We start from the raw sequence: 18,870 nt of genomic DNA, 5'->3' as shown, positions 1-18,870 counted from the left end.
ACTACTAAAATAATTAAAAAATATTAAATATAATAAATGTATACATGTGTGACTACGTAAATACACAAGTGACAAAACTGTGTAATTTGACTTTTGAGTACTCAGGAAAAATACACGTCGTCTTCTAAATATACGACAAGTGAATACACAAATACAATGACTCGGCGATGATTTGTCTTTCTAAATATTCACCTAGTCAGGTTTTGCTTGGCACCGTTGCTATGCTATCATCGTCATTTCAAGCTCGAAAAAATTTACAAGAAAAGAGAAACCAGATAATTTGCAGTAGGAATTTAATCAATGGACATTATAAATTAATTTAATCTAATTCATTTAGAATAGAAGCCTCATAAAGGGAGTAACAATAGCTTGCAAACAGTTACACCATTCACAACAATTCTCTTGTTTTAAAAAAAAAGATCCTTGGTCAGTCATATAGACCCTCTTGCTCCCAAATATCAACAAGAAAGTCAACCATTTCCTGACACCAAAATAATCAATTAAGGATATGACACAAAATGAAAACCTTGTTCTTTAAGCAGTCACTTTACTTTGAATTAATACTGTAAGAGAAGAATGTAAATAGATGAAGCAGCAGGTGCTTACTCTCAGAGGGATTGGTTGAGGAAAGTGTTTGTTGTTTCCGAGAAGGTTGTCGTAGGTGGCGTTCGAACTGTGGAAAATAAACTCAGAATTAGAGATTGACATAAACTTCAAAGGAGTAACCGTGGAGTGAATGCTAACTTTCTGTCTGTTTACCAGTCTCTTCATATATCAAGAGTGCTTATGCATGAGATCAACAGTCAAATTTTTGTCCTTGCAAAATTTGTGATTTTTCTATTTTACTTTCTGTAATATTTTTGTTTTGGTCTTAGTTCAGAAAAATTAGGAATCTTCGGTTTTGGTCCTTGCAGTTAGTTTGTCTCTGTTAGATGCTGACATGGCAAACCAGATGCGGCATGCTAGAATTGGATATCCGTCTAGCACACCAACATTTAACAAAGAGAACCTAAAGGCAAGGACCAAAGCCAGACATTTTAATTTTCCTTGACCAACAGAAACACAAATACAAGAACAAAACACAATTTTACAGAGCAAAACAAATTAATTTAACCCTTTTAAATTGACAAATATTGACAAATACAAAGGGCATTCTCTTAAATTAAGACTTCAACCATATAGATAGGAGACATTTGGTAAAAAGATGGCTATCAGCTAAAGCATACCCAACAAAATAATAATCTTGTCAGCATGGATGGGTGCTTCTTCCATGAAATTTTTTAAAAACGGATTCATAAACTAGTTCCCAAAGAGGACAATGATCACTAGTTTATGTAAACTAGCAGATTATACTTTGAAGCAAGTAGTCAAAGATACCAAACATAACTCCCTTTGAATATGGATGAAAGGGAAATAGGGAATGCTACCATTTCCTTTGTAAGATGTTTGATATTACAGCCCAATACTAACTCCTCACTTAAGGAAGCTAATATATAGATATACCTTATTCTCGGTTCTCGAACTTCCTTCTGACTCTCGGAGATTTTATTCCCAACCCATTGCTGTCTTATCTGATGCCAGAGAAGAAGACCTGCACAGGTGAAACTTCTTTGTCATTAAAAATAACTAGTATGGTTGATATGCAAGAATATGTTTAGAAAAAATAAAAAAATATATAAATAAGACATCGGAAAACATATGAAACAAAAATAAAGAACTACATACATAGAAGCAAGAATTTTTACTCCTACACAAAGATGGGAAAAACTATGTTTTTCAATGTCTTTTTCAAAAGGGGAATATGAAGCAAATGATAGCCGCTCATGACAGTATGATAATTCAAATGAGGCTCTCACAGAGAAAGTGGGTACCAATAGAATATATGCATACTTTGATAAAAGTTTAATAGTTAATACTGTCAAATGAAGCAACAGATGAAAACTTGCCATGGTTGACAAATTCAGCCGGACCAATTTCACTCCCGGTACTACTTTGAGGATCAGAAGGATTATTTGACATTACGATCGATGAGATGCTTCTCTGGGACTGTGCAGCACTATTATCCATTTCAAAAGTGCTGCTGCTCCAGATATCTTCTGTTCTGTTGTCTTTATTTACTGTTTGACCTTGAGTTCTTAGTCCTTTAGATGGCTCATCCATTGGAATAGTTACTGAAGGTTTTGTGAAGCATCCAAGGCAACCTCTGCTCTGTTACAAAGCAGATTCAACCAAAAGTATGATTAACACCAACTAATAACTATACTTAGTTTTTTCGGTGTTGAATTAGAACATGATGTTAATGATACAGCAATGCAGGTACCAGTTACAACTCAAATTGAATAACACAACCTGGCATGATAGCTTCACTATATTTGCAGCACTTCCGAATAGATCCACAGAAAAGGTATCCCTTAAGCAGAAACTAAAATAAAGAGAAATGTAATTGCCTAGTCTGTTTGTAAGTTTGTTGAATCCTTATACTAGATAAAAATTTTCAATGAGGTCCTTGCTAACTGTTTTTTGTTAAAAAAAAAATGAAATATTCTTAGAATATTCTTTTCGTGTTTGATGTAGGATGAATTGTGGAATATTCTAAGATTGCTTTTTCTAAAAGAGTAGAGGATCTATTTAAAAACTTTTATCTAATATAGAGAGCCAATCATTAAACTGTAAGGACCTAATTAAAAATTTAGTAAAACTATAGGAATCAACAGAGTAATTAAACGTTCTTGATATTAATCAATTGACTAGGCTAATACCACATGCATTATTATGAGAACAACCTCTAAAATGCACCATTAAAACTAAGAGACCTCCTTAACAATTATTCTCTTTAAGGTTTTGAACTAGGAACTTCAATATTCTTCTTGAAAATGCAACTCGCCTACTATAGTTTGTTTGAAAAAAATACAAACTATTGGTATTAAAAAATTTATTTGTTTGAATCAGTCAATTCAATCCATATTTCAGTTACAGAAGATTATCTGTTTGATTATAACCATGCATTAAAGGTTAAACAGTACATACTTTGATTAGTGTTGAATAATGCCATGGCAAAAAAGAAACTAAAGTTAAACACGCGTGCACAAATCATTTTGTGCATAGATTACCACTGGAATTTATAAACATATACAACAAAAATCTAACAAATCCAATTGTTGTAATTGATATACACATATAAGAAGTATTTGTAATAGAAAGTTATGCAGTAAAGTATCCCAAAACTTACAACATAATCTCCACTTATTCGAATTTTTATTACCCAATTACCAAACCTTGAATTTAAACACCGAAACACAAATCAATTAAATCTATTATAAATGAGATAAACCAAGCCTAAGGGACCTGAACTATTCAAGTTTCTTGACACTTAAATCCTTCTACTCTTCTCATATTAATTAAAAAGAAAAAAGAAATCCACCATTTACCTTAACAATAAATTTCCTGAAATCAAAATTAGCATATAATCGACTCTCACTTACACAGAAAACCCCCTTGCATTTGAGCTTTAACTTTTCCATAGAAGAAAGCAAGAGAACGCGAAAACAGGCACAACAAAACAGTAAAAATGACCAGCACGGTTTCTTCCCAGAGCATACACCAAAATGTGCTAAAAAGCAACATCTAGAATACATACCTCCCTATAAAACCCTATAGAGGAAGCAAAATCTATCTATATATCTTAATGGAAAACTTCCAAAGAATCCAATGAAAGAATGACAAACAATAAAGCCTTATCAAGGGTTAACCCTGTTCACTACATCTTATTTATTATGCTTGCTTGGAAACAAAGCAAGTACAAGCAAAGATTCCCAAACATGATTAGAAAAACACAACAAAACTATAGAAAAAATATTACGACCTTAACTTGCCTAGAAAGGTATTTGATATGAAAAATAATAAAACTTTCAAATTAATAGATTGTAGTCTCTTGAAATTCCAGAACTACAGCATCACATCAACTAAGATAACTACTGATTTTGGATCTTTCCTACCCTAAACCCTAAACACAAAAATTCAAAAACTCACTTGGCTGATTATTCACTTGCACAGATAGCTAAAAGGACTGAAACTATACTAATAAATAACAATTCTATATTAAATTAGAAAAGAAAAAGCATTTCAGTTCAGATTAACAAGAACGGTATATGCGAGATTCAAATGGAAATCGAGGTTTTTGTTTTTTCCATCTACCAAACAAATAGAAGCAGAAAAAAAGAGCATAGAACTCACCCCATATACGCAAGAATTTGACAAAACCAAGGTGGAAAGTATCTACAGAATTGCATTTACAAGTCAAAGAAGAGATTTTCCAGCTAAAATTCTGAATCGCCGAAGAGAATTTAATACCCTGCAATCACAATAACAATAATAAAAAAAAATTAAACATAAAAATATAAATAAATAAATAAAAAGCAGAGAATTTCCTGGACTTTAATAAAGAAAAGAAATGGAGGTGGAGTGGGGGGACAAAAAGCAATGAAATATTCGAATTGTTTGGTTCTCCAATGTATAAATAAAAATATTGGCATGTTTTGGTTTCAGAAAATTATTGTAACGGAAACCTGAAAGATGACATTTTTTATTTTTCAAATCTGGGGACAAAAATTTAATCCTTTTTGGTTGGAAATAGCAGCGCAATCGATTTTTTGTCAATCGTATTATGCTGATTTTGGAGAAAGAAATGGGGTTTGGTTTGGGATGATTGGATGAAAATAATAAAAAAAAGAGCTGAGAAAGAGAGAGCGAGACTGGGAGAGTTCGGGTCGGTTGGCGCCTCCGGGTAGCGGATTTTTAATAAATAAAATAAATAAACAAAAAAATAAAACAAATATTTTTTTTTTTCCAAAATAGAGTGGTTATTTCACTGAGTTGCTTAAGCAAATGTCAAGATGTGCTTAAACACATCCAAATAACATTCAGTGTCGTTAAATATTTATAATTTTTTAAGAAAGAAGTATTAAATAAGTTATTAAAATTTACCATTGTAATCTTTTCAATTTTTTTTAATAATTTTGGTGATTAAATAAAATTAAAAAAACAATAAAAAAATAGAAGGTCTCTTAATATAATAATTAAACTCAGTTCAGATATAATAATTAAACTTAACTTGATTTAACTGATTTAACTAAGTTATTTGGTCAGTTATTCGATTATCTATTTGAGTCGAACAATTTTTTAAATCGCTCTTACATTAAATTTAGTAGAATCTGTCTTAATCTGATCGATTTTTATAGAAATCCAATAACTTGGCCGATTTTTAAAATCTAGATTTAGACAAATTTATTTAAAATAAAAAATATAAACAAGATTATTTAATCTCAAAATTTTAAAACTGTATTTAAAAAGAAGACTAAGACTGAAAAATAAAATTAAAAGACTAAAATTGGTTTAAATTTTTATATTGTATGAAATGTAAAATATATTAAATTATGTTTGATTTTAGATAAATATAAAAATTAAAAAATAAATTTAAAATTTAATAAATTGAATAAAAATATTTCTAAAAAAAGATATTACAAAAATTTTATTTTTTATTTCTAAAAATTTTAATTATCCGTATCTCCAAAAAATATTAAAATTTAAAAGGACTAAAATTTGACATCCAGTTTCTCGTGTCCAAAACAGAGTCTCCCAATTTTCCAGTTTCTTGGTCTTCATTCACAAATCACAATCGCTGGCGTTCCCCCGTAGTTCGTGTATCGCCGCCCTCCTTGGTCTCGTCGTCGCCGGATCAGTCGAGAAGAAACAGAAGCAACCAGCAATCGCCGCCTCTGGTTCGGACATCGTCGTCTTCTTGCTTCGTCGCCTCCTTCTCGCCGGTTCCGTCGCCAAGCCGCTGTGGTGAGTCCTTGGCTGCATTCCCCTGTTTTCCCCCTGGCCCTGTCTTCCGTGGTTCACACTCTATCCTTCACAGCTTCTTACATTCTTCTTACCTAATTAATTAATTTGTCATTTTGCTGTAATTGTAATGATGAAGTTGATTTAGGTGTGGCTGTGCTGAAGCTCCGAACTCTGAAGCTGCTCCACCTCTGAATCGACTTCTACTTCTGCTTCTGTAGGTGATTTTTTTTTTTTCAGTTATTCTTTAATATCTATTAATGTTTTATGCTTAGTATTTTCAGTTTTAATGTAGTTTTGGATAAATTGATGCTAATTGGTTTAGATAAATTGATGATTAGTTATAGTGATTAGATAATATGTTATGAAGATGAATAACTCTCATGGTAGTTTTGATGGAAAGGATTGTTCTGATATTGTTCTGCAAAGCTGTTCAAGGGGAAATTATTCAGGTGTGTTGCTTACTTTGGCAGCAGCTATGCGCATTGTTTTGAGCTTATCAATAGTGATAAGTAGGAAGATGATTGGGTCAAGATTGGCAATATCTAGATTTATTAGATAATGAAATGAGGAAAACTTTGTGATGTTTATTTATCTATCAAGTAAGTAAGTTGTGTGTGAATGTATGTGGATATCATAAGAGAAGAAACATTGAATTTCTAAGTTTGGAAGTGACCACTACAAACTTGCGGATCATAATTCTATGGAAGAGAAGCGTATTAAGGAGTGTTTGTTTTGTTCCGTACCATGCTGAATCAATTGTGGAAGGCGAGAAACTCCATGGTGTTTGAGGATTGGGAAAAGCTAGATCACTCTTTGAGGAATTTTAGCAAACCCAGATCAGAGAGGAAACGAGGACAAGAGGGAATGAGCAGCAGCGTCCATCAATGCAAAATTGGGAGTGCCCACCAGACTCTGTCCTGACTCCTGAAAGTTAATATTGACGCTGCAATCTTCAGAAATTTTAATGGTGGTGTGGGAGTGGTAGTTAGAGACAATTGGGGCCAAATAATGGCAGCAGCTTCATGGGTCATACCGTACCCACTTGAACCCCGAGAGGCAGAGGCTTATGCAGTCTTTGTTGGTATAAAATTAGCAATGGAGTGTTGTTTTACTAATATTACATTAGAGAGTGACAATATAGAGGTTGTGAATGCTCTCAAAAAAAAGAGGTAATTTGGACTCTTGTTTTGGAATTTTCATTGTTAATGCTCTAGATCTAGTAAGTAATTTTAGATCAGTTAGTTTCAATCATGTAAAGAGAGGTGGAAACAAAATTGCTCATGAATTAGCACAATTAGCACCTGCCAATCCAAATTCTTTGTGGATGGAGGATGCTCCTATTCATGTACTCAATTTGGCGTTGCTGGACCTTTTGGTTCCCGTTGAATGAATTTCCTCCCTTTCCAGTAAAAAAAAAAGTCTCTTTGCTTGTTTATATCACCATGCCTTTTGATTATTTAGTTAATATCATTCTTAATTTTGTTATATCAAAGTCTGTACTTGTTTACATAATAACTTTTGAGTGGTAATTGAGTTTATATGCTTCAAATTAAGTGAAGGAATACATAAACAACCATGGGTAATTGGGTATGTCCTTTGCATTTAATGTCTATTTTTTATATATGTTATTTTTAGGAAGAGAATGTCTTAGGAGAGCCAGCACTTTTTATTATAATTCCATACTATTAGATATAATTTTACACTATTAAAAGTATTAATAATAGTTAATTAATGAGTATAAATTACCAAATGTACTAATTCCCTAGCACTACTGTTTTAGAAATTGAATTGAAATTTGATTATTGTTAAAGTGTCAACAATAATATATATTTTAAATTTTAATTTTAACCTTTTAATTATTTTATATCTACCAATTCTAAATTCAATACTCTTGAACAATTTGATTCTAATAACTATACCCCTAGAATGAATTAGCATCGGTCTCTCTTGGAAATTTGAGTAGCTTCCAAAATACTCTTTCCAGGTTCCAATCACTCTGAATCCGAGTAGATCACCGGACTCCACGTCCTATGACTCCTATCTTATCTAAACTAATTTGACTTTTATAATTTTATACATAAGCAACATAACAAATAAGGAGTTAATACTCAAATTGGCCCCTAAAATTTGACTCCCCGACTCAATTTAGCCCTCAAGGTTTCAATTGACTCTAATTGTACCCTGAAATTTTGCCTCGAACCTCAATTTGGCTCTTTCGGCGTTTTCCGTCACCAGAGAGTTGACCTGACAAATTTAAATGACACCTGGCAGTCTCAAAACGACGCCGTTTTACTGTTGGTGCCGAAATTGTTAGAAACGACGCCGTATCCCTTAAGAAGGGGTTAAATGAAAATCCAAACACTAACCACTCCAAAGGTGAGACTCAGTTGACCATTTCTCTTCCTCCACTTCCTCTCGTTTTCCTTTCCGTCAGAGAAGCACCATGGATGTCACAGTAATGGAGCTTTGAAGCTTTTCTTACTTCTTTCTACTCCCATTGTGAAGATTAATTACTTGGGAGTCATCTTTTGAAAAATAGGTTAGTAACAAAATCGATGCTCTCAACTATCGTGCTCTGTTTTTATCAAAATGTTGGTTGTGTGTTGTTTTTCATTTTTTTCACACTACTTGATCAGTGAAACTTTGGGAGAATGTGGTTGATTATTGTTGTTGATGATGATAGAATTTTTGTATGTTAGGATTTAATTTTTTTGCATGTGTGTGACTGTGATCAACTGAATCGTTCAATTCTTTATCCGTTTGAGTAGTCTTTGATTCTTCATATTCCATTTTAAAATAACAATTATACTCCTTCATATCCCATTTTAATTTAATTGTTGATTGGATAATTTCTTGTAAAAATAAAATATTTTCTGTGCTGAACATTATATGCATCAATGACCACTATGAATGTTTAAGTGATAATCATGAACTGAGGATTTTGTATTTTGGCCAGTCATTGTAGTGTATTTAACTTTTGATTATTGTTTCGTTAACAGAGTTTATGCTAATTTTTTTCATTATGTTCGTCTTGTTCTAGATATTCCTTTCTTCCCTTATCCTGGCATAGTTTTCTACGGATCCTTATCACATTAAAAAATGAGCTTGTTTACATATTTTCATCTAATATAACAGAACACATAAATTGTTAATATAGGACAATTCTTAAACTCAGTTGAACACCATTGTCAACTTATATTATATTGATAAGATTGTAGATTATATTAATAATAGGGTTGAATATATGCATGTGTGAATTCTATGGATGAATCTTGTGTTTATCCTAGAAGGTGCTTCATTAACGTTAGTTGACTTCAAATCTTTGCATATCAATTTGTTAAATGGAAGAATGTGCTATTTTGGTAAAAAATATTTGAAGAAGTTTGAGTAAATGGGGATTATACCGTATCTTTAACTTTTCTTCTTAATGTTTTAATTTGAATAGTTTCTCCCATTAATCACTTATGATCACTTTTAATATTCCCTTTAAATGGGAACAATTATATATGTAAGTATATTCAAATTTTGTTGATTTTACTTGCTTTATTCTTTCATGTTTCATGATTAAGGATTGCATGAGACAAATTGAAATTAGTGTTGTTGTCAATTTATTGAAGTTAATGTTGTTTTTAATCATTGTCTCCTGAATCTTATTTATAGATGGATGAACGTATAACGATTGTGTACATCATAGAGGCAATTTTGTCACCAAATCAAATGACAGTTTGGTTTATGACAATGATCACACATTCACACTGATGAATTGACTGGGCTGGATGAGGACGTATTAGAAGTATTTTCACTGAGAGACTACTACAAGGTTCTAGGTTATGATAACATGGTTGAGTGTTGGTGGCTTGTTCCTGGTAGATCTATGAAGAGTGGACAGCGAGCACTAAGTCATGACAAAGAGCTAGTAGAGATGTGCTTCTATGCAAAGAACAATAGGGGAACAATGCACATATACTATGAGCATGGAGTTTCCCAACCCATGGTAGAGGAATAAGCACCTGAATTGAGAGAGCTAACACCCAATGCCACTGGTGTAGAAAACGTTGTCGAAGGGACCACACCTAACCCAAAGAATAACAGGTACTGAGGTAGCCAATAATTGCTTAAACATAGTTTAGATTAGATAGTGACTGGTTTGTATTCATTTAATTAAACATAGTTTAGATTAGATAGTGACTGGTTTGTATTCATTTAAGTGTTCTTATTTGTTTCACTATGTTTTATGTCTCTGGTGATTAGTCTCTATTTAAATAGATTGTTGGATACTGTTTCATAACATCTGTCCTTGTAGGCATGCCGTGTGTCCATGCATGTGCAGCCATCTCCAAGATAAATCGAAATGCTGGGGATTTTTGTCATCATTGGCTGACCATGGAAGCTTATAGAGATACCTACAAGCACTCTCTCAATCCAATACCAGGACAAGATCTTTGGGAGAGAAGTGAACAAAATAGGTCTTATGCACCTAAAATGAAGCGAAAACCAGGGCCAATAACCCAAAAAAGACAGAAGGATGCTGATGAAGAGTCATCTAGTGTTAAGAAGTCAAAAACTGAAACCAAGCTGAAGAAGAAATACAAAGAATTCACATGTACTTACTGTGGTACGAGAGGGCATACAAAGAGGAGTTGCGCTCATAGGAAAGCTGATGACCTTGCTAGTGCCCTTGTTAATGCAGCAGCGGCTGTTGTTGCAAAAGAAAAAGGTTCTAACTCTGGAGAGGGTACAGATCCAGCAAACGTTGCTACTACTAACACCCAAGCTGCTGAGATTAATGAAAATGCTCCATTAGCACCAGGTCAAGCTGTTGCTGATGCAAATTCTTCAGAGTTTGTACTCACCCAACCCACTTACTCATAGCCGGAAAATCAAGAACAGGTAGTGTTTGGTTTCTAATATTTGATTAACTGTTAACTGGTTTATATTGGTTTATAATACACGAGTAAATGTTGGGTAGATCTAACTGATTGATACTATTTGATAACATATTGATTGGTTTTTATTGGGTTGTATTGGTCACTATTTCTGTTCACAATTTTACTAGGTCCCTCCATCAGACCCAACTCCACCTCCACAACAGGTGACAAGGCCTCACAAGTTGCAATCTAAGAGAAAAACAACTTTCAATGTGGACCCAATGCAAGGAACAAGTTCTGGGATAGCTGCATGCTTGGTAGAGTTTATGACATTTGTTCCCACCCCAGGCTTCAAACCACCAACAACAAAATAGAAAACGCTTTGCAATATTGACTGGAAGTTGTGTAGAACATATTTTGTAGAGAGCATTTGATCAAATTATGCTCTTTTGATATTTTGTTACTATGTTATGTAGAGTAATCTGTTTTGGTTTAGGATATTTGAAACTATGTTATCTAGGGTATCTAAGGTATGATACAGATACTGCTATTGCTAATGCTGTGATATTGACAATGATTAATGACTATGAATTACTTAATGAATTACTTATTTTTGGGTCTTCTGTCAAGTGCAAGAACCACACAAGGTTCTATTAGATTTTCTTTTGTCAAAACATCTCATCTATTTATATCTTTTTTTACAAATGAACTATACACTTAAATTTATTCACTAATAGAAGTGCATACTACATATATAGTTATTAGAGCCAGCTCCTGATCTTGTCTTCATATACAGACTTATAGCAGCTTCATATATAATCTCAGTTTTAAAGAATTTTTACAGGATATATCATTAGCAAAGAGAACATAAAATTTCATTTCTATTTTCTCATTAAATACATAACAATGCTTCATTCACATAACTGATATACAGTTACATATATTTCATCCCACCTAATCCACAAGTTACAATCACAATTCCAAAAATAATAACAAACACAGACAACATAATATTCCACATTTTTAATATTCTAATTTCAGCTTCAACTGCACTAATTTTCCATCCCAGAGATATTTTTCAATGATCTTCACTAACTGAACTTTCATTTCTTCCAACTATGGCTTCTTCTTCTTCAACATCTGCCCATTTAAAAAAGCCACACCATCTCTTACCGGTAGTCTACAACACAAAAAATCCAAAAAAAAATTGAGAGGAAAAACAGTTACAAAATCAACAAGCATTTGAGAAATAAGACACACAATCAACTTGCAATAATTCAACCAACTCACATTATAGTTAGAGCATCCATAGAATGGTCTTTCTGGATTGGAGTCCGTCCCAGACCACCGAAGAATAGGACGCAACCCACAACTGCACCAATGCGGAACCTTCCCACCTCTGTCACAATGTGTGTTTTTCACCCAGCCACCATGCGAACGAGCTCTACTAGAGCTACCTGAGCTTTGGCTGCTGCTTCGCAACATTCTTCTCACCTCTTGGAGACACTCTTCGATTTGGAAAAATTGGAACTTCTAGGTTTTATTTGAAATTTTTAGGGGTTAAAATGAATCCTTCAAATATTTTGCCACGTCATCTAACTGCTAGGGTGCCAGGTGTCTACCAAAATTGCCAAGTCAGCTCTCCGGTGACGAAAAACGCCGGAAGGGCCAAATTGAGGCTCGAGGCAAAATTTTCGGGTACAATTAGAGTCAATTGAAATCTTGAGGGCTAAATTAAGTTGGGGTCAAATTTCAGGGGCCAATTTGAGTATTAACTCAATAAATAAGAGTAGATTATACTAATATATTTTTGGTGAACAACAGATTATACTAATATATAATTATATATAACGTTTTTTTGTCCAAAGTAGTATATATAATGTTAAATAACCAAAAATGAACTCATAATCTGGGCCAGATTGGGATGAGCCCACTTGATCTGTGCTCATCCTCTTAAAAAAAGAAAACAAATTTTGGGTGATAAAAGTAGGGGTATACATGGCCCAGCCCGACTCGAAGACTCGGTCCGGTCTCGAACATTTTAGGGGTTAATTTAGTGTGATTTCATCGGGTTTAGGGTCGGGTAAGAGTCTTAAAAATAGACCCGGTCATTATTTCGGATCGGGTCCGGGCCATAGCTCGGGCCGCCCGAACTCGGCCCGGTGGCCCCGTCATCATACACAATTAATATTTTGTGTTATTAATGATGGATGATAGTTATTGTTATGTGGAATTTAAATATTGTAAACCATAATATTTTGTGTTATTAGTCATTATAAGATTATAAGTTAATATTTTATGTTTAAATGCATAAGACTTTAGACTAATGCATAATATTGTATTATTTGTATTGATTTAAATATTTGGTGTTATTAGACAATATTAGTATTGATTATGGTTATGCTTTAATTTTAGAGAATGGTTGATTCTTGTTATATTTTTTTAAGTGAATTTTACTATGTGAATTGTGAAATAATAGTTGGAGATTAGATAATTATTACATGCTAAAGACCCGGTTTTCACCCGATTTTCATCCGGCCCGAAGGTGCGTAGGTTTTATCGGGTCTAGAATCGGGTTAGGGTCTAAAAATTAGGACCGGTCTATATTTCGAGTCAGATCTGAGTTAAGCCAAATCTGGTGTGACCCGACCCATGTACACCCCTAGATAAAAGTATTATATTTTGTTTTTTTTCAAATATTATTATTTTTTATTAAAAGATCATCAAAATTTTATTAATTTTGGTTATTAGTCAATCATCAATATTTAAATATATGAGATAAAGTATATTATTGGATTATTAAACTAAAAAAATTAAACTAAAAATTAATAATAAAATAATAACTAAAAATAATAAATTTTAATAATTTTTAATAATCTTTGGTGCACGGAAAATAAACGGTGATTTACTTGATCAAAGTTTTGGCACAATAATCAAATTGATTTGGTAGAGTGATTATTTATTCGGAAAATATTTTAGTACAGTGAACGGGAATTGGGTTATGTCTCAATAATCACGCTAATCCCGTCCCCCATTCCTTTCCGTTTCTTCTCGTTCTTTCTCGGTCCCTATTTCTTTCTCTTCTCTCTCATTCTCAGATGCTCTCTTCTTTTCGATTGTTTGCGTCTCCCTCTTCGCCTTCGAACCTTAACCCTCTCCTTTGGTGAGTTGCTCTTCATTTCTATTGGTTTGATTATCATTATTCAATTTATTTATTCATTGCTGATTCCATGTTATATATAGCAACCTACCTTCTTCTCTGCTTGTGTTGCATGATTCATTGAGTTCATGCCAGGCTAGTTGTAAAGATTCTATCTTCTTTACAATTGAACTTTAAAAATTAGATTTTGATTTTGACGGGGATTAATAAAAATCGAGTTAAGTAGCTTAATGTTTCATGCTCTTATCTAACTCGGCCTTCATTTCTCTCTCTGTTGCAGGGTTGTTTGTAATAATCGTCATTCGAAGCCTTTTCTACTACTTCATTCATGTTCTTTTAGTTTTTCTCTTTAATTCATTTCACCTACATAAATTCTGAAGTTTTCCATTTATAGGCCTTTTTGTAATCCCTGTGAATTTATCATGGGTTCTTATAGAAAGGGAAAGGTTGCTCTTGATTGTTTTCGGACCTTGGCTTCAAAGGTTCTTCCCCAAAATAAAAATTTCCAACGTGGTTCGAGGATATTCCAATCTAGGTATTTGGATTCGGGTTCTAAGGTGTCGAATGCCAATGGGTTCAAGTCTTTTTCTTCAATTCCTACTAGGGTAGTCACATGGGGTGGTGGATTTAATAGGAACTTGCACAACCGGTTTAATGTTGGGGGTAGGAGGTTCTATTATGTGGATCCCTACAATGTGCATCATTTCAGGCCTAGAGGGCCAAGGAAGTGGTTTGAGAATCCTAGACATGTATTCATTGTTGTGGTGGTTGGGTCAGGGATATTGATAACTATGTATTTTGGGAATTTAGAAACAATTCCATATACCAAGAGAACCCACTGGATTTTGTTATCTAAAGCCATGGAGAGGCAACTTGGGGAGGCTGAATTTGAGAAACTGAAGGCGAGTTTCAAGGGAAAGATCTTGCCTCCTATACACCCTCAGAGTGTGAGGATAAGGATGATATCAAAGGAAATCATTGATGCCTTGCAGAGAGGGTTGAGCAAGGAACAAATTTGGAGTGATGTTGGTTATGCATCAGCACATGTCACAGGGTTTGAAGGGCATACTGAGGAGACTTTGAAATCGTTGACTGATGCTAGTGCTGATGGCAAGGCAGAAAGTGGTTGGCCCAAAGAAGATGAAATCCTTGATGACAGTTGGGTTCAACAAAGTAGAAAGAAAGGCCACGAGAAAGGGCCAGCTACCTCGCATCTCGATGGATTGAATTGGGAGGTGCTTGTTGTCAATGAGGAGGTTGTCAATGCCTTTTGCCTACCTGGTGGTAAGATTGTTGTATTCACCGGATTGTTAGAGCATTTTAAAAGTGATGCTGAGATTGCCACTATAATTGGACATGAGGTATAATTGTGCTTTCTTTAACTAATTCTTTTTTCAGTTTAAGATTTGTAGGAGTTCTTTTATTAACTTGTCTGAAAGATATCTATGCTTATTGTCTGTTTTTACTTCTTAATTAGGTTGGCCATGCTGTGGCCCGACACAGCGCTGAAGGTATGACGAAGAACTTGTGGTTTGCTATCCTGCAGTTGATTCTTTATCAATTTGTCACCCCCGATATCGTCAACACAATGTCTTCTCTTTTCTTGAGGCTACCATTCTCTCGACGGTATAACTTCATTCATGTCTTTCTAATAAGTCAATTTCAGCGGGTGGTTCTTTGATTACACTTGTTGCATTTTACTTAACATCATGTTTGTCATGACTGTCAAAATAGTGTAGAATGCTGTTGTGGATTGCTTTAGTGCTTTATTCCAGATAACATATTAGTTCATAGAAGATTTTGATTGTTCCAAGCAAATAAGAACTCCATTTCATTTACCATAATTTCAATTAAGTGAATGATAGTTAATATATTTTCTGAATAAAATTTGAGTGAGATGGGATTTAATAATTCATTTGAAACTGTGGTGTTGTGATACAGTAATCAAATTTTGACATGTCTTTTCTCATTCATCCTCAATTGTAGTTTCCTTGAGATATTATTGCGTGCCCATCTATCAGCATGTCAATGTTGTTTTAAATTTCGTATTATACTTGAATAATCATGTACATGCTGCTTGTACTTGTTCCTCGTGGTAGATATTTTGTTAAAGTGGACACTTTTTCTTCCTTCAATTTTTTATAACTAAATCCTGTTTTCAGGATGGAAATGGAAGCCGATTACATTGGCCTGCTCTTAATTGCTTCCGCCGGATATGATCCACGGGTAGCACCCACAGTGTATGAGAAGTTGGGAAAAGTCACCGGTGGTGACTCCGCACTCAGGGACTATCTCTCTACTCATCCATCTGGAAGAAAGAGAGCAGAGTTGCTCTCCCAGGCCAAAATAATGGAAGAAGCATTCACCATATACAAGAATGCTAGGTCTGGAAGAAGTATTGAAGGATTTCTTTAGACTAGCATAACTTGTATTGGCACACCAGAATCAATAAAGAACCTGTAGATGAAACTGAAAGGAATTCTGTTTTAGCCAAAAGAAAAGTTAGGCGATTTTCTGTATGCTGAATTTTTTCAACAATTTGGTTTCATAGATAGATGTTTGCTATGTGAAGTGTTAATTGTACAGCGTTTCAAAGAAAAGTATTGATTAGATCATCTGTTGTAACATCTCAAAAGTATTTCTAAGGTAAAAAGTGACTATTTTTTTCATGTGTTCAATACATGTTATTGCAACAACCAAATCAAGTGTATACATGCTACTATGCTCATATAAAAGGTTAAAAAAGTATTCGTCAATGTATTAGGGAAGTTTTCTCTATTTGGGAAGAAAGGTAGTGCTGCTTTGATAGAGTGAAAAGGCTTTTGATATTACACTGTTGAGAGATGGGGAAATGGTAGTGCTGCTTTGATAGAGTGAAAAGCTGTTCAGTCAATTGAACCTCAAGTTTATGACTATGCATGCAAGGTTGATATTATCATGCTTACAAAGGATTATATGAAACTGGGGGCAGGATAAAGGATTAGGAGACAAGACTTTCACAACCGGTTAAAAAAAGAGGAGGAAGGATGCTTATGGGTTCAGCCTCAATAGGTGATGATGGTATCGATGTTGACAAAGGAGGTGGATGACAAACAGAAAAAGAATGTTAAATGCCATATATTTTGTTGAGATAGTTAGCACATTTCTTTGAATGATATATCAGTATTCTTTATTTTATGATGAAAAATATAATAAATCATGAAGCTAAACCACCTTTCTAAGTATTCTTTTTATATAATTTTTCAATAAGAAAAAATAGTTAATTTCCATATAATTTCTTTGTTTTCAAAATAATTTTTTTTCAATATTTACTTATTTTAAAAATTAACAGATTGTTATATATACAATTAGAACTCCTTACATATCCTTAAGAATTTATCATTGGCCAATAGAGTATTACATGTAGAAAGGAAGATTAATGAACTAACCACTCAATCGCACTAAATTTTATTATCTGTCTTATTTATATCCAAAATATTTTAAGAATCTTTGAAAATAGTATATTGTAAGTCAATATCCTTATCCTTTAAAACCTTGTATCAATTTAATTATTATGTTATTTTCTATTAAAAAAATTTGCTTATCAAATCTGGTATGGTCGATCTGATTTGCATTAAATATTTGCATTTTTTATGATCGAATCTAATATCTATATTCTTTATGCTTGAATCCGATTTGCACATTTACAATATATTTATAAAATAAAAAATATATTAGAAAAATTTATTTCTACATAAGAAAAAGTTAGTAAAACTCTTTTTTACTCTGATAAACCTCTTTTTTTACCCTTTTAAACATATTTATTCTAAAAATATTATTAAACAAATTTTTTTAAATAACAAAAAATAAAATAATATGATATATATGAATAATAATTATTAGTAGAAATAAAACATAAAAATAACATATATATATATTATTTATTTATTATTTATTATCTTCCTTTGTTCTGAACTTCTTTTACCACCGATTCCAACAAATAGTCTCTCTCTTGCTTCTTCGTTTCTTGCTGGATGTTTTAGTTTTAGCCTTTTTCTGCTTCCTCTTGTCATATTATTGCTACCGCCTATTGCGAGTTCAACATTTGAGACAATTTGCATTCCGCCATGGTCTTCTTTCACTGCTGGAATTGGTTCAGGTAAGGCATAATTAGTGTGATACTGTGGGCTATGGGTATTGGTGGGAGGTAGGATGTGTTGGTGGTTGTGTGAGAGGTCTGGTTCTGTATTTTGGTTTAAGTTTTGATGTTGCTTAATGATACATAACGTATACCTCGGCAATCTTCACAAACTTACATCTCGGCAGTCTTCACAAACGAATATCTCGGCACAAGACAGGATCAAACAATAACTAACCCACAAGATCCGGACGAGCTATGTAAAACTCGACAACGTCATTGACAAGTCAAACGTAAACATTAAGGATAACTTCCGGCAAAAACGGAGGATCCCGAGATAGGCTATAACCGAACAACCTAAAACGCCTATATAAGCAGATAGGTAACCTCGGAGTAAAACAGGTCATATAACTCACTCTGATTTATTATCATCACTTCTCATAACTTATATTCTTACTTGAGCGTCGGAGTGCTTTTTACAAGTGCTCCCGCCGCAGTGTTTCAATTCAGCCGACGTGTAACTAGGGCTGGCAACCCAACCCGCGGGTTGAAAATTCTATTAAAACTCTACCCTACCCTACCCGTGGGTTGAGAATCTCTCAACCCTAACCCTACCCGCACCCTAAAGTTCTAAACCCTACCCTACCCTACCCTACCATACCCGCAGAAATATCAAATTTTTTCAAAGTAAATATAAATTTCAATCATTTCAAATTTTATACATATTAATAACATAAAAAATAACTAACTAATGCTCTAAATTACTAAATTAACTAACTAGTTTAGTAGTTGTTCACTTATTGTAAGTCATTACATAAGAGAGGTTGTGGGTTTAACTCTCACTTTCTTCACTATATACCTAATTTTTATAAAATATGTGT

The 18,870-nt window shown here is 33.5% G+C and overlaps 2 protein-coding genes and 1 long non-coding RNA gene across 5 annotated transcripts; 2 read left to right on the top strand and 1 right to left on the bottom strand.

The window, feature by feature from the left end:
- Nucleotides 1-279: 279 nt before the first annotated feature.
- LOC112755704 (uncharacterized) lies at nt 280-4,822 on the bottom strand. Of its 3 annotated transcripts, none has more exons than XM_025803968.3 (6): nt 4,566-4,768; nt 4,234-4,351; nt 1,947-2,208; nt 1,504-1,591; nt 607-673; nt 280-481 (listed from the first exon to the last, which is right to left on the bottom strand). In XM_025803968.3, exons 3-6 carry the CDS (start codon nt 2,158-2,160, stop codon nt 428-430), a joined length of 423 nt encoding a protein of 140 aa, XP_025659753.1. In that variant the 5' UTR covers nt 2,161-2,208; nt 4,234-4,351; nt 4,566-4,768; the 3' UTR covers nt 280-427. The 3 variants fall into 3 exon arrangements, with proteins under 3 accessions (XP_025659753.1, XP_025659751.1, XP_072053748.1); XM_025803966.3 differs by having other exon boundaries at nt 1,947-2,203; nt 4,566-4,765; XM_072197647.1 differs by having other exon boundaries at nt 1,947-2,203; nt 4,234-4,822.
- Nucleotides 4,823-5,600: 778 nt separating this feature from the next.
- LOC112755703 (uncharacterized) lies at nt 5,601-7,197 on the top strand. Its single transcript, XR_003179067.3, has 2 exons — nt 5,601-5,844; nt 5,981-7,197. It is a non-coding gene; the product is annotated as an uncharacterized lncRNA (long non-coding RNA).
- A 6,417-nt stretch (nt 7,198-13,614) lies between these two features.
- LOC112755702 (mitochondrial metalloendopeptidase OMA1) lies at nt 13,615-16,550 on the top strand. Its single transcript, XM_025803965.2, has 4 exons — nt 13,615-13,875; nt 14,153-15,233; nt 15,350-15,498; nt 16,035-16,550. The coding sequence occupies exons 2-4, from the start codon at nt 14,295-14,297 to the stop codon at nt 16,285-16,287; spliced, it is 1,341 nt and encodes a 446-aa protein (XP_025659750.1). The 5' UTR covers nt 13,615-13,875; nt 14,153-14,294; the 3' UTR covers nt 16,288-16,550.
- Nucleotides 16,551-18,870: the final 2,320 nt, after the last annotated feature.

The sequence above is a fragment of the Arachis hypogaea genome, chromosome 6 (genome assembly GCF_003086295.3).
Source record: "Arachis hypogaea cultivar Tifrunner chromosome 6, arahy.Tifrunner.gnm2.J5K5, whole genome shotgun sequence".
Taxonomy (NCBI): Eukaryota; Viridiplantae; Streptophyta; class Magnoliopsida; order Fabales; family Fabaceae; genus Arachis; species Arachis hypogaea.
This window is presented reverse-complemented; position numbering and strand designations above follow the sequence as displayed.

Excerpts from the sequence above, each read along its gene's own strand:
- LOC112755704 (XM_072197647.1), bottom strand. The coding sequence starts at position 4,289 with ATGCAATTCTGTAGATACTTTCCACCTTGGTTTTGTCAAATTCTTGCG. Across the intron at positions 674-1,503 it reads GTTCGAGAACCGAGAATAAG|TTCGAACGCCACCTACGACA; the intron begins GTATATCTATAT and ends TATTTTCCACAG. Across the intron at positions 482-606 it reads CTCAACCAATCCCTCTGAGA|GAAATGGTTGACTTTCTTGT; the intron begins GTAAGCACCTGC and ends TTTTGGTGTCAG.
- LOC112755702 (XM_025803965.2), top strand. The coding sequence starts at position 14,295 with ATGGGTTCTTATAGAAAGGGAAAGGTTGCTCTTGATTGTTTTCGGACC. Across the intron at positions 15,234-15,349 it reads CCACTATAATTGGACATGAG|GTTGGCCATGCTGTGGCCCG; the intron begins GTATAATTGTGC and ends CTTCTTAATTAG. Across the intron at positions 15,499-16,034 it reads AGGCTACCATTCTCTCGACG|GATGGAAATGGAAGCCGATT; the intron begins GTATAACTTCAT and ends TCCTGTTTTCAG.